We start from the raw sequence: 16096 nt of genomic DNA on the forward strand, positions 1-16096 counted from the left end.
TAACATCCTCCGTTTTGCCAGCAGCATTGGGGATCCTGAGTTGCTGAATCAGGCAGATGGGGAAAGTAAATAAAGGCAGTCAGAAGATGGATAAGCCAAAAATTTTGCTTCCAGCCTGATGATGCCAGAAATGGTCTTTCAGTGGGTCATTCCCGTAGGGGAAGAAACATCAGACCTGAGTCAGCTATGAAACTGTTCTTGGTCTGGCAGAGTCAATTGTTTCTCAGCTAGTGAAATGTGGAAATCAGAAGTACATGGAGGAGGATGTTCTTATGTGCCCTTTTAAAAGAGGGAAGGTCCCACTAAGGGCCAAGTTAACTGGTAAAGTGTATGTTATTAGTGCCCTGAAACTGAGCAGAAGCAGCAGAAATAAGACACAGTTCTACTGGACAAATCTTTTATTCTGAATTGTTCTAGGCTTCCTCGTTGTCAGCTTGCCTACTTTGTCCTCTTCCCTGAGAAAGGCCTCTAAGAGAGTCACTGGGAGTCCATCTCCTTCCTCCCCTGCAGAGTACAAGGAGGGCAGGAACATGTAAACAGGTCCAAGTGTGGTTCCTATTAGAAGATTTATATTCATTGCTAAACATTAATTTTTCTTCCCTAACCAAGAGCAGCTGATTTACCAGGGATTTTATTTGATAGCTATTTTTAAATTATGTCCACTCTAATGGCAGTGAACTAAAGTTATTTCTCTCTCTTTCTCCAACTCTACCACCCTTTACAGCATGTCTTTACTGAATCACAGCTGTGATCCAAACTGTGTGATCGTTTTTGAAGGATACCAGCTTTTACTTCGCTCTGTCCGAGAGATCCAGATTGGTGAAGAGGTAATTAACTTGTCCTCCCTTCCATCACAGACACCTGCAACAATGACATCTCCCTAAATAAATTCCAGACTGCAGGGCCACCAGTTTAATATTTTGATGATATATTGATGCCAATTTCTAGCACATAGCTATCAGGGAGAAAATGATAAATAGAATCATCTCTTCACACTGCCTGGGCCCCATAATCATTACTACTCATAAATCACCAGCAGTCTTGATAAATTCTTGTTCCTCCTTTCCTCCTTTAGGCACTTCATTTTGTTTGTATTTGGATGTCTTTACCCTGATGGAAACACTTAGAATATTTCTGGGTGGAATGCAGTGTTCACTAAGTCAGGGCAACAATAAGCATTTGTCAGGCTGTAACCATGGTATTGTTGTAAACCTTTCATTGACAGTGAAAGTAGCAATGTGAGGTTTGTTTTCTTGTTCATTTTACTAGGAAAGACTTCAAAATATCCCTCTCGAGAGATTTCTGATTTTGATCTAAGTTATTGTCAGCTTTGTTTTTAAGACAGCATTTGTATTTCTTTTGAAAACAATCATTTGTGGCTAGGTAACCGTTTCAAAGGAACTGTCTTTCAGAGCAACGCAATGCAGAATTTGCTTAGTATGGCCTGCAAAAACAGGTATATACGTAACTTTACATGCACCAACGACCTATGCAGGTCTAGCTCTTGGTTATTTCAAAATCATGATCTTATGTAAATGCAGTTCACGTTTGTGCTTCAATCTCTGGGAAGATCAAGGGTTTATGTACTCTAATTTAGGAGCGGTACCTCCTTTTCTCCCTATAAGTTGTTTTCTTTTTTTTTTAATGCATCCTTTTTCTAAGATATGTAAATGGTAAAATATACTTGTAGGCAAAATAGTGTGGAGAACCAACAGAAATGCTTTTGCTTGTTTACTTTACCAAGAGAAATCTTCTAGGATGCAATTTTGTAGACCTAGTAAGTGTAGCCATTATTCTGTCTGGCATTCTTATTCAAGCCAAATTATGTGTACTTTTCTTGCTTTTTATCTATATATCTTTGCCTTCCAATTCACCAAGATGTGTTATTTATCTAAATATACAGTGGATTGTAATGTTTTCCCAGGATGTATTCAGGTTAATTACTAGAGTTCTAAAATCTTATTTTTATGTACATGTGTATATTTTTCCAAATAAATTTTGTAAATCAGTTCTTTGTAACAAGCAGCTTTTGCATAGTGGAAGAGGCACTCAGGTAGCCTCAGAGTGGTTCTGGAGTGAGAAGCAAAGTAGAATTTCCTTGTATGTATGAATGTCACTCAGTAGTGCTACAGCTGTGAAGCAGTGACCCAAATTTCACACTTCTGTGTGGGTCTATGACCCACAGAAGTCTTCAGGTTAAAATCAGTGGCGGAATAGATATCATGCAAGTTACAAGTCATTTGTAAGGCTATAAATATAAATGGTAAAACAGGGCAGCTAGAACCACTTAGTTTACAGTGACTTGGACAGCTGCATGAATGTGAGCTTTAAAATGACTGCACCTTATGTGAACATATTTTCTAAAAAACTTTTCCTCAGAAAGTCAGAATTTTCTTTAGAGCCCAGGTTCTGGTTTACTTGTTGCAATAATTGCTCCTAGTTTTGGTGCTTAAAGGAAAACTTGCCTTAAAGAACATCTAAGATATATATGTCCTGTACTAAAACGAGTGCTATTTAGCTGGAAATAAAAGTTGCATCTGTGTTTCTTTAAATAAGGATGTGTCTAAGGAAGAAAGAGGAGCATAAGTGAGAAAGATGCAAAGTAAGCATTAGTTTAGATCTATTAGGGGAAGAAAATTATGAGGGTATATATACAAGTTAGGTGTTTAAAATTATTTTCAACACCCAATTAAGTTTCTTCATATGCAACCGCTATTGTTTTTCATTCTATCTGTGCTCTGCATGCTAGCTGTGGAAAACTCCTTTTTACACTGCCTTACTGCTTGCCTGTGGCAGGGTGGGGCTCACTTTTCTTACTAGCTGTGTATTGAATTTAAACACCCGTGCAGATGGAACCATGTTACCTGTTCTGGCCTGAATTTTCCTTTTATTACTGAGGTCATGATCTGAGCCAATAGGAGAGAAAATACATGTTAGGGAAGAATCTGATTGAGTTTTCTGAATAAATCAAGTGTTCTCAGATGATATGATTGGAGTTGTGTCAAGCCACGAGGCAACAAGGAATTTTAAATAATTATCAGCAGTAGAAAAGCAGATTTATTCTGGAATCACACTTATGCCTCAATCGTACTTTAGAGTGTTTGTGCTATGAACAGTAATTATATTGATCATTACTGAAAAAAACGTATGCAAGACTATGAAAAGCTCAAAATTTTTGTATTTCATGATGGAAGTTGTTCCAGTTCCATTTTGGTTTTGTGTCTAGGTAGACATTGTTGATTTGCATGTTTTTCACAGGAAGCCATGTGGCATTTAGTGGTTTTTAATTAAATTTTGGTTTGGGCTTTGAAATTTGTTCAAGGCCAAAATGTATGTCAGGCAATAGGAAATTAGGACTTCTCAGGCAGAAGAAAATGTTTGCCTGAATCCTTATAGAGTGAAAGTGCTAAATTTCATGGTGTTGTATATTTGGAAAACTAATCACTCCTAAAATCACATGCAAAAATTCTACCCATTTAGTCCTTTTTTGTGGTAAAGACAGTGTTGCAGTCCTGAAGCGCTAAGAAACTGTGAGTCATGAATGTTACTTTTTCATAGGATCTGAAAGAAGTGATTCATGTGTAATCACTTGGTTTCCAGAGCTGAACCTTTAGGAAAACAAAATGTATTGCAGGAATCAAAATACTGAAAGTTGGCAAGGAAAAGAATTGTCTGTTCCATACATTTTGTTTTGTAAACCAAAAGTTCAGATTTATCTTCAGGTAAATTGTTTGGATTTTATATTAATGTGGTTCTGTGGAATTGCATGCTTTTTGAGGGCAGAAAGTTACCATTTTAAACAAAAACACAGTTTTCCCCTTGGCTTTTGACTGTGAATGCTTTATTCAGTGTTCAAAATAACAGCTTTCATTTCTATCATTATGTAACTCATTCATCTGTTAAAATGGCATTTATAATCCTCAATAAATGTAGAATTTTTAAAGTGAAAATTTGGCTCTGGTAGGAAGCTTCCTTTAACCTTGGTAGCCGTTTGTTTTTTCTTCCTGTCCTGACTTTCGTTCTCTTATAAGTCACATAAGGCTGTATGGATCTATATTAATACCCCCAAATTCTAGTGCTTGACCAGCTCGCAATGATCACTACTAAATTTAAGTATTTTCTGTTCTGCATCTGGCATGAGTGGAATAAAGCAGGTTAGGAACAAAAGAAGTGAAAGGAAGACAAGGCTTCAGTGCAATGATTTATCTCCCATGCGTGGATGGGGGAGGTTGGCCTAGAGTCTCCTAACGCTATATAGACTCTACCCTGTACCAAGTTTCTGAGCATAATTGTATATAATAGCAGGAAGAAAGAAATAAGGATTTTTGTAGAGTTTTTATTCTCATGTCCCTACTTAAAAAGCTACAGGACTTTCTGAAACTTGCTTCCAGCAACTCAAAACTAATTATAACACCTTTTTCCTCCTCAGGATAACAATAGTTGTGATGCTATCAGAGCTTTTGTTTCTTTACGTAATATTGCTTCAACAGTATATAAAGTTATCCCTTTCTTACACTTGGCAAAAATGAAATTTACAGATTGCAGAGAAAGGATATGGGGAGAAATTATAAGGCAGCAAAAACTGTTCACCTTAAGATCACCAGGGCTCCTTCAGTAATAAGGCAGCCTGTCAGCTGTTTTACTTCCTCAAAAAGACAAGCAGCCTGCTCTGTAGAGGTCTTTATCATTTCACTGCCTGAAGTAACAGTTTTAAATAGCATCAAGATTTGGGCTATAATTTCAATTGATTTTTTTCTTCATTACTGTGTCTACCTAGTGTTTTGCAGATCAACATAAGTTCATTTTGCCTGTTCTCCAGTCATAAGTTGCATAGCTATGGTTAGTTTAGTGCATAGCTCAAATCAATTAGTCCTGCTTAAGAAACAGGATGTATTAGCTAAGGTTCAGTTCTGCGCCAAAATGGGTGCATGGTTTCACATCAATTTCAGAATTCAGTTAGAGCAGATTTGTATCTTTCCGCAGAAAGACGCATAACAGATGGTCCTCTTACGGTGCAAGTAATCTTTTTAATGAATACTAAATAAAATTCATAATTTCCTATGACTAGCAATAAATATCTTCTTAATAGGTTTTCAACCAAGATGTATAATATTTCTGTTTTTATAATTCTGTGAGGTAAAGTTTTATATCTTTATATTTGTCACATTACATTTCTTTTAAATAATTTTTTCCTTGAGTTAAAAGGCATGTTGATCTCATATGCCAAAATAGAAAAACCACAGCCTGTTCACCACTTACATAACTCTGTCTCAGGAACAGATGTTTGTACACAACCCTCCCTAAGACCCCAAGACCGATGACTGCAAAAGCAAGATGACTCACTTTTTTTCTCCTGCCATTTGCATTAAAATAATTGACTTGAAATTCCTACAGAATCCTCCATCTAGAAATTTTGTAGGTTATAGCTTATAACAAAAAAATAAAAGTAAAAAATCATAAATTAAGTCCTCTGCAGCATGGCAGCACTGGAAAAATTTGTCCATGTCATTTGGCAGATGAGGAACCACCATACCCATCATTAAAGAATTTCTGCGTCGAAGAAAGAAGTAGGGTTTAGACAGTGATGCATTTCCAAGGAGAAAGTCTTGAGTCAGTAAGTCTCATGGCTGTTAAATAACATTTATGAAGGCTGAGAACTATTTAATATATATTCTTCAGTTTGAGGAAGAATATTTACTGCATTCTTTATAAGCATTGCAATGAGGAGGCAAGCTTTGGTCAGCTGAAATAATGTTTTAATTAATATCATACAACCCACATGCAAATACCATTAAGACAACCTTTGATAAATAGGTATATTTCATAAATATGGATAAGTTAAATGAGCCTTGCATCTAATGAAGGGATCCAAAAATTAAAACAAGTGTAGGAAAGAGACTTGAACAGAATTTTTATGTTTAAACCATTAAATGGTTAGTGTAGACTGAGTCACCATTAGGTTGGTCATATATCTAAATATCCTAACTGCATTTTCCCACTCAGTCTGCCAGCTACAAACATCCTTTTCACTTATGGATTTCTCCTGGCAGGAATGGGAATTTGGACTTGGGCCTCTAATGGCAAGAGTGACCCTAAATCATTCAAATGTTAAAAGGAGATGTCAATGTGATGAAGCTTCTTGTCTTCCTCCTTCTGCCTAGTCATATGTTCAGAGCAGGTAGTTAAGTGACGTTCACATCCACTGCCGTTCAGTAGCCTTTGAGAAAAGAAATTACTGATTTCAAACTTACTCCATGCACATGTGCAGAAAAAAAAAGAATGAAGCTGAAGATACAGCATGGCTGTGTTTTGTTTTTTTTTTTTTTATGCAATATTAGAACTGAACCCTGCCTTATGATGGCTTTGACAGTAATGAAAAGGTTTAAACCATTCTCTCATGTGTTTTGGAAAAAAAATAATAAAAAAAAAAACCTAATCTCAAACACAAGACTTTTTTCCAGAATATTCAAGATGTCTTACATGGTTCCTAAACTTGATTGCATGCCTCTTATTGCTGGATGCCGCCTGAACCTAAATCCCAATAGGACATTGGTCAAACCAATGATCTTTTTTTTTTCAAAGAGGGTAAGAGACAGGGAATGGGCCAGCGTGGGGAACAACTTGGACAGAAAACACTTGTGAATTGCAAGAAGGCGTGAAGATCAGAAGAGAGGAGAGGACAGTTGGGCTTGGAATGGCTGAAGGATGAGATTAGGGCTGCAGCTTGACAGGAAACTGCTTTGTGAGAAGGAAGAGAGACAGATCTTTTTTACCATATCAGAGAGGATGCAGAGTAGGACCTGCTAGGGGAAGAAATGAGGACAAATACTTGGTGGGGATCACTGATGATGATTGAGAAACCAGAGTAGGAAAACAAGGACTGTGGTAGTGTTAGTGATCAAATATGGGGAAAAGATGTAAAATGGGGCATACAAGGGAGGAAGAAGGGCATATCTGGGACTAACACAATGACTAAAATCAGTCCATTGTCTAAGAATGGCTATGTAAGGAGCTAGAAGTGAGGGCTGGAAAGCAGGATTAGATAACCAGGTGTGGAGAATAAGACTAGAAAATTATACAGTGGCAAAGAAGAGAGAACAAAAAGAGGGACAGATTGGAGAGAACGGGGTAGGAGAGTTTGGCAGAAAAGAATGGAAAAGAAATAGGCAAAATAATTTCCATCCATTCCCCACAGAAAGCTCAGAGGGAAGCCTACTGTTCCCGTGTAAAGGATTAGTACAGGCCCATTCTGCTGTCAGCCAACAGCAGTGAAACAACTTCCCTCTCAACTAGAGCACAAACAAGCTGTGACAGAACATTATTTAGAAAGCAAAGCCGAACAAAGTTCTCACACTTTCTGACTTTTGATTATCTGTGGAACTTGAATTTCTCTTTAATGAATTATACTATTATTCTTCAATTATGAGGCCATATTTTCTTTTTTTTCCACAGGCTTTCTGCTTATTGACTTTACCATCTTTGGAAAAAGTGTTTGACTTTGCTATCTCAGTAATCCTTTAATACAGCTCTCCCTCAATAAGTAATCAAAGTAAACTGTAATAATAAATGGGGAAAAAAAATGCAAGCATTATTTTAGTTGCTAGTTAATTGCTCGTTTAATTAGAATACTCATTAGTTTTCAAAATGCAGACTCTGACAGTGGATTTCATAGTCATTAGTACAAATTGGTCAGGTTTTCCTGTGATTTTTTTTGAGTGGACTCTCATGATTTAAGTGAGAACCATGTGAAAATTCTCCCAATTAGTTTAAGTGTCTAGGCTCAGAATGAAATAATGTGACCTGATTTTTTAGCTCTGACCTCTATGGAGTGTTTCAAAGTGTGTTGGGTGTATAGTGTAATCACTCTGTAGTGTGTATATCTGAATGCTGGTCTGAGCCGGGCTGTTATTTTGTTATATTCTTTCCCTTATCATTAGTTTGTGCCTTAACAGCACTTTAAACATTTGAAGAACCCTGCAAATGGTTAGCATTGTAAAATTCCTTCTGGCAGGCGTCAAAATGAACAAACTAAAGAGTTCTCTGTAATTCACTATACATTTTAAAATGGCACAAATGTAAGCATTTTATTTTATTGATCATTTTAATAAATTTTCTTGTCAATAGTTTCAACAACTATGACTGCAATACTTTTGTGCTACTTTGGTCATGAAGAAAACATCACAGACAAACTAAAGGTGGGAATGACATAAAAGAAGCTTTCTTCAGGCTCAAATAGAGCAAAAAACATTTGCAAGAAAGTACGGGTTTCCCTGAGACAAAATTTATGGAGATAGTTGGATGTTGTATTTCACCAATGTTAAATACACACATTATCTTTAGAGCTAGACAGAAAATGAGGTTCCATGCACAGGGAATTCAGATGCTGAACTTCCTTTCTTTTTTTCCTCTATTATGTATTTCTTCCTCCAAGTTTAGATAAAAAGCTGCAAGAGTTGTTGGTTGATTTTTTTTTTCTTTTTCCTGAATTAAAAATTTTAAACTATATTAATCTGGAATAGTGAAAAAGTGTTCCTCTATGGAATTTATATTTGGCCTTTTTTGCTTTTGTAGAAGTTGTCTGGTTTGTTTGTTTGTTTGTTTCCCTAGGAAATAATCTGTTAAGATAAAATTTCATTTTCTGCAGGAAGAATGTTGTATCCAAAAATATTACCTTAGCTATACTTTAACCAAATATGGAATTTTTGTAAAACATACCAACTCTGCTTTTGTATGTGCTACACACAGCTCACCATCAGCTATATTGAATCACTGATGCCCACCAGTGAACGCCAAAAGCAACTGATGCGCCAGTATTGCTTTGAATGTGACTGTCATCTCTGCCAGGATCAAGAAAAGGTAGGTTGGATAAAGAAATTCCTTGTCAATGAAACAGAATTTTCCAGAATTTGTCTGTCAGCGCCTTCCCTTCCTTTGTGTAATACTTATCTTTTGGTACTAATTGAATGGCCAGAATACAGAAAAAAAAATGACCTCTGCCCTCAGTCCTGTTTATGTTTCTATGAAAGACAACCATGAAGGAAAGTAAAGCAGGAGATGTTGACCACATGATAAGAAGAAGTTTTTGCTAAAATATGCGTTCTTCATAAAGCTAGGAACCACTTTCGGTTCTAAAGTGTGGTTCAGATTATTTTGGGATTCAAGGACCTCAGAAAATGAGAGTCATCATAACTTTAAGATGAAAGGAAAATATTTGTTTTTTTTACTATTCAAAATAATAATATTGGAACTGAAACTACTTCTCTGATGCTAGAGGAAGGCTGCGCTTATCCTCCTAATAATGTTAAATTAATTTTGACGAACACCTACATCTATAAATTCTCAAGAACTACCAGACGTGTTCAGGAGTTGTTAGAGCTAGGCTACATTCAGGGTAGTGAATCTCCCTAGACAACTATTTGTAGCTTTTGTGCTCTTGTTTGCAAGTTCTTGGAGCAGCATGTCAGTAGCTGCAGTAGGTAAAATTTTGTTTGTCGTGACCTTTAATTAGAGTTCAGCCTAGCCTGGATTAATTATTTTCTGGGTTCGTTGCTTCATATTTATACAGCCCAGCCAGACTAATTCTGGGCTCCAAGCCTGAGGTGAGATCAAACAGAATATGCTAAATGATGCCAGCTTCACAGCAGTTCATCTACTTTGTCTCTCTGGTTATATGTACACTTGTTCCTATTTTCAGAAATGCCTATTTTGGATGAGTCAATATGCCATAGCTAAATGTGCTTTCAATAGATCAGAGATGATATGCAAGACATTAGTGAAAATGTGATTCCAAGGAGCATAGTGTGATTCATAAAGTAACTGCTGTACAGCAAAAAGATTAAAAAAAAAAAAATTAACCACCAACATTTAAAAACTTAAAGGGAGTACAGTTGTGTGAGTGCATAATTTTGTTCAAGCCAGGGTACACCAATTAAATACATAATGTATCCTTTGATTCGTCAGTAAGCAGTTCAAGAAAGAGACAACAGAAAAGTTTCAGGCTTATGACATAATACCAAATGACTTCCTGTGCATGTGCAAAAGTTGTTGGCATTTTGTGCCTGGTAAAGATTGCTGCACTGCTGTTTGGAGGCGGTGAAGGAAAGCAAAGACCTCTGTTTGTCTTTCCTTTAAAGATGCTCACTCAAGTGCCATGAAATCTCAGATTAGTTTTGGGGAATGGCATCCCAACACAGATGCAGTGATGATTAAGAAACTTAAGCATGCTAAAGAGCCTTTAAGGATTGCTTAACGGTCTGTGGAAGGGGAGGCAAGTGGTGGAAAGACCATTCAGCACGTTGTTTTAAGAAACAAGATCCATAGGTTGGCATATACATCACTGTGTACCAGCGTACCGCACCTACAAATATTGTAGTGAAATTATAATTATAATTGTAGTGAAATTAATTTGTACTTATAGTAATAGTTTCATCAATAGATTTAAATTAAGTTTTTTTTTTCTTTTAAATTTTTAACTGTGGTTTGAATTCAACAGATTTTTTTTATCATTTAGCAAAATTCCCTGTGGGGATGATACTGCAAAGTGTTTGGAAAGCTCCTTCTGATTAAATTCTGAAATTCTGTAAATTTTTCTCATTGTTACCATGTAAACACATCTTTGAAAGGCAAGGAATCTCATGTCAACATTGTTGATGTCTGTGAAGAAGACCCCTTTTATCCTTAATTTCAGTTTAGGATGATTAGATATAATCTCCAGTAATCCTCATAGTACTGCATTTCATTGTTCTGCAGCAGAGATTTAATCGCTTAACTGTTTACATGACTGACTTGGAAACAGATACTTTTGTTCCATTGATCTCAGACTCTGTAAGATGGGAGACATCTAACACAGAAGCTACAATGGCAGAGAGTTTTATTTGTTTGTTTGGTTGGTTGTGGTTTTTTTTTTTCTTTTTGAAATTACAGAATGGCTGGATTTAAATGCCTTAAAGTAATCAGTTGGCAACATTATTCAATAATATCATTTCTGAAATACCACTGATATTGACACAACTTTGCAAGATATTTTTGGAACTTTTTAAAAGGTGAAGTCTGTCAACAGAATAGGCAATGGGTGCAGCTTTGGGTCATCAAGAGTGAAATATTCAACACTGTGAGTCAATAAGTAATAATAGCTAATAGTAATCTTCTGTATTACAATGTTGCTTTGTAAATATGATGGGCTTCGTCAACAGCAATCTAGTTCCTAAATCTTTGTTGTAAGTAAAAATGCAAGTTCCAGTTTAGCTAAGAAATGCTATATGCCTTCAAGTAAGTTATTGGGTGCTGTGTTTTTTTTTTTCTTTATTTTTTCCCCATTTATTTTCCAGCTATAATTATCTCATAAAAATGCTAGAATTCCCTTTCTAACACATATAGAGATTGTAGCTTTTTGCTGCTCCCAAGTTCTAGTCTCGCTGAGTACGCCTGCCAGCTGCTGAGCATCTACTAGAGACCAGTGAAAGCAGACAAACCACTCTTGAGATGCACACATCCATTTAAAGCAAAACTACAAATCAAATCCTTTCCATTGTACCTTTTATTCCACATCTATTGCAGTTATTTAAAAGTGATCCTGAAAAGTCTGTGGGAAGTATACGTTAAAGTTTATATGAAGGGCATATAAACCTTATATGTATTTGTTCTTGCTTATTTATAAAAGTACTCTGCAAGTTTTTTATTAATGAAATTCATGTCTCTTCTGTTATATTTTCTTAAAACTTGTTCTTTTAGTCATCTTCTGTGCTCAGCTGAAGAAGGAAGATGATGGTATCAGGTTTCTGTTCTCAGATCGGTCACTGACTTCATAAGTGACCTTGGGTAATCCCTTTCATTCAAAAGCAACCTTACTGTTTTCTGAGACCTTGCCCTTATTTTTCATAATTAGTGAGAAGCTACCATTTTAATTGGAGCTGGCCATATTTTTGACTAAAAACCAGACCCATCTGTCTAAATTGGGGATCATTTTTTTAATGAATATTCTGTGATGCTCTGTTTTGCTCAGTTTCCCCATATGCCACACGAGGACTGGAATTCTTAATTCTGCGGAGTATTCTGATGTACAAATAATGATAGAGAAAGATGCTGCATTTTCCAAGATCCTTTAGCTTTGAGTGCTGGATTTGCTTTAATAATTCCTTGAAGTGGAATGATTTGAGGTTTGTGTGTTTTGTGCAGTTCTCATTCTCATATGGTTATATTAGCACTATAAAAAAAAAAAAGTCGTATTTAACCTCAGAGAGAGCTATGTGAACAAATAACAGGTTTAGCCTACAGAATGCTATTAGTTTCTCCCATTTCATTTAGAGGTCTAATCTAAGCCAGTTTTTAGCCTGCCTCCATATTCAAAGAGACGGGCAGCTCATTCATACACTCTTGCAGTAGACATCTGTGAGAACTAGATTGGATACAGAAGGCTAAAGGAAAACCTTCAAACAAATACCCACACTTTAGACAGATGAAGTTAGGTGAGATAAATTATGTTGCTCCATAAAGTATGTATAAACACAAAATCAAGAATTGCACGATTGTCTACCTATGCTAGCTGACACAGATAGCACAGGGTGTAGTTGCACCTACATAGGTTTCAGCACCCTACCACCCACATTGTGGGCAAAATCTGTTCACACGGATCACTTTGAGCATTTGTGTCTGATTGCTGCTGTGGACATATTTATCTTACAGCCAGTTTTACCATTTCTTCACTGTTATTTGTGCTAAAATTGATTAAAGTAGGATAGTGGTTACATAGTACTACAGTCATGCAGTTTAACTGTGTATAGAATCATTTAGGTTGGAAAAGGCCTCTAAGATCATCTGATCCAACTTTTAACCTAGCACTGCCAAGTCCACCATTAAACCATATCACTAAGCACTATATACAAACAAGAGTAGTGTCAAAGTGCTCTTTTGCCATTCTAGGTTATGTGATTCTGCCAGGACTTTTTTTTTTTCCAGGTTTTTGATGAGCTATGATTTAAGGTGCAGCATGTCTGTGGAGAAATTTTTTTCATTGGTCATTTACATGTAGTATAAATACATGTAATATTTTGTGCCATAGCTGTATAAAACAGCAAAATTCACTCTGACACCACCAGTGACTTTCACATTCACAGTTACTTTGTCTTTATGGTTAGATGTGGCAGCTTCTAACCAGAGCAATCTTCTCTAATTGCTGCCAAATTACAGTTCACTTGCACAAGTGTCTAGATCTGAGTCTATTATATGTCAAAGTTCGCACTCTTCAGGTATACTTATGCACCACCCCATCCACAGTGATCCCGTTCAGCTGCAGCTGATGCATGCTGACACCCTCAGGGTGAGCAGACATAGCGCTAGAACAAGTGGAGAGGTCCTTGGCTGCGCAGGTGCCCTGCCGTTAACTATTGTGTGAGCTAATGTTCCTCTTTGCTGTTGAGAGGACTTCATGATGAATCTCTGCTTGCATTAGTTTTTTTCTATGTGCTTGTCCCACTGCCAGCACAGCCATGGACAAATCTAGGCATCTAGCTGTCATCAAGGGTGAGAAAATAGGCAAATAGTGGCAGCTAGCTCTAGCTTTGTATCTCAAATGATTGGGCTCCAATGTCAGCTGCTTTTCAACTCTAGGAGGTAATACCATAATGCTGGCCGGTCTCTTTCGGCAACTGGTTCAACAGCCTGTGTGCTGATTTAACAGGAGAAGAGAAGCATGTGCTAACACACCAGTGTAAACAGGTTAAGGTAAGATTAGGACGATCCTTTTGGCAGCTCGTTCTGCCCAATTAAATGGTATTAACTGCAAATCTAACCAACATTTTTAATTGATTGATAAGAAACAATTCAGTAGCTAAAAGAGGGGAAAAAAGACCTCTTTTTAAGAATGTTTGCTGACTGTCAGTAGTTCAGGTTTTTGCTACTGTAATGTCTTCAGTTCATTGTATCTCTGACAGCTTTATAAATTATTATTATTTGCTCCAGACATTTACAGATCAATCTACACCATAATTCGGAAATGCGTTCCTTCCTAAAAGCTGAACTCTTGGCAGTGAATTACCGTCCCAGCACATAAAAGCCCCTTACTTTCATTATAATTAAAGATGGGATTACACCGATGACAAACATTTTAAAAGGAGAAAATTTTTTTCCACAATCACGAGCCAGAGTATTGTTCATATTCTACATTTACAGCCAAGGATTTGAGGGAGATTTGTGCTTTGCTATGAGTTGTCTTTCTTCTTTGGAGCCAGGATTTAATATTTTAGTCTAGCTTGGTTTTTGGAAAGCTTTTATTTATTACAAGGTCAAAAGCAATGGGTTTTGAATCATTTTTATATTTGTCCAGTATTTGATAGTTGCCAAAGCTAATAATAACATAATACCAGTAAGTACTTTATTCCGTTAATCAGTTTATTGCTTTGCTTAGTACTCGCTCATATTGCATCCTGAGTTTTTTAGAGAACATCACAAGTCCAGTTTCCAACTCAAGGGCTCTCAAAATTAGGTCACCTGAATAGCAGCCAAGCCATCTACATGAAAATGTCACCTATGGTTCTTTAGCTTTTGCACTTCCATGCACTCACCAGCTCTTTTTTTTTTTTTTAACAAAACCAGTAAACAGTCTCCTAAAGCTACTAAATGTTTTTACTTTTTTTGTTGTTGTCTGAAGAAATAATGCAACTGTAGTTTAGGATTGTCATTAAATGCAAATGCTTGTTTAACTCACTTGATCAAATTTGTTTTTTGAGCATACGTCTTTGGTTGGTTTGTCTCACTGAGGTTTCTGAGAGAAATGTCAATGTGGCCAAGGATAGGATTTACACATTTTCACCTTTTATCTTTGTTTTTTGTCTTCAATCACATTGAAGAACATGTGCTTAAATCACAGGGGCATAGTTACATGAAAAATACTATTATTGACTGTTGTGAATTAGCATGTAAAGGCTTCACATGAGATTACTGTACTATTATTAGTACAGAAATACACCCCCTCCCTCAGGGAATGTATATTTAGGACACAGGAAATATAAAGTAATCTGTTAAGAGGTGCCTTTTTAATTGGCTGAATTGCCAAGTTCTAGAAGTTTGTGTCCCAGCTTCCACAATATTTACTTTCGGGTATTTACGTTCCCACTTTTCCAGCTATAATGAAAGATGAGATCTCCAAATTGATTCAAAAGATGAAGGCTAGGAACGAAGGAGTAAGCAAGATTGTCAAAAACAAGTCTGTTCATACAGATAGCTGAACATAAAAACCCTTGATCAAAGCAGAGTGAAGTAGGAGCATCTGTATCTCTGAGGATGATTCTAAGGTATTTTCTATTTAAAGGTACATTTTAAAAAAAAATCAGGACTTCGTTCCAACAAAAAGCTGGTTTAATAGACCTACTATCAAACGGTAAGAGTTTGTGATAACTTATTTTATAAATACTGTGTTCTTTCCTCATCTTTTTACTAGTTTACTCCTAGAACAACCTTTGAAGCAAACTACAAATGAAAGTCAAGTCACAGCACAGCCATATTTCACCCACCCACCCTTTTGGCCCAACATTAGTATCACCAGTGCCTTCAAAAGCCAGTGGCACTAATTAGCTGCTCATTGGGATACAGTGTAAATTTTTTCCATAGGTGGTTGGCTGATGAACCGTTCCTTCCTTTTGGCAAGACTTTTGATAGTGACTTAAACCCTGGATCAGTTCCTGAAATCCCACAATCAGTCCAACAGTCTTCTGTTTCCTTTCAGGAATCTTTCCCTCTTGGGATGTATTTCCAAACAGCCAAGGACAGAGGGTATTTTTGTTTGTTTGTTTTCCTAGTGCCAAAATTGCCACAAAAAAAAAAAAAACCAAAGCAACCTTTTCTAATTTCTGAGCTCTTTTGTTCATTAACAAAGTCATCATCTCTTCAGACCCTTAGCATTTCTTACACTACTTCTGAGGCTTCTTCCATCTTTCAGCATTTTTTTGCCATCAAAGGGCAGTCCCCCCAAACAATGCTAGACAGTGACAAATGGGCTGTGATCATTCTTCGATGACAACTTACCTCTCCCAGTTACTTCAGGACTGCCTCAATGTGCTTTGGTCATGACTTGGCAGAAGTCAGCCAGAGCTCACTTGGGTTG

At 36.6% G+C, this 16096-nt stretch overlaps 1 protein-coding gene across 6 annotated transcripts in view; it reads left to right on the top strand.

Annotated features, from left to right (window-relative positions):
* SMYD3 (SET and MYND domain containing 3) overlaps window positions 1–16096 on the top strand; it is a 377644-nt gene that overhangs the window by 294799 nt on the left and 66749 nt on the right. For all 6 annotated transcript variants that reach the window (XR_013949131.1, XM_080586731.1, XM_080586735.1 and 3 more), the window contains exons 7-8: window positions 725–827; window positions 8746–8856. Coding sequence is in view for 5 of the 6 variants with exons in the window: in XM_080586731.1 (XP_080442857.1) it covers window positions 725–827; window positions 8746–8856 (214 nt within the window). In the remaining variant the exon portion in view is untranslated. The remainder of the gene's footprint in view (window positions 1–724; window positions 828–8745; window positions 8857–16096) is intronic.

This window comes from Anser brachyrhynchus (genome assembly GCF_964034855.1).
Source record: "Anser brachyrhynchus genome assembly, chromosome: 3".
NCBI lineage: Eukaryota > Metazoa > Chordata > Aves > Anseriformes > Anatidae > Anser > Anser brachyrhynchus.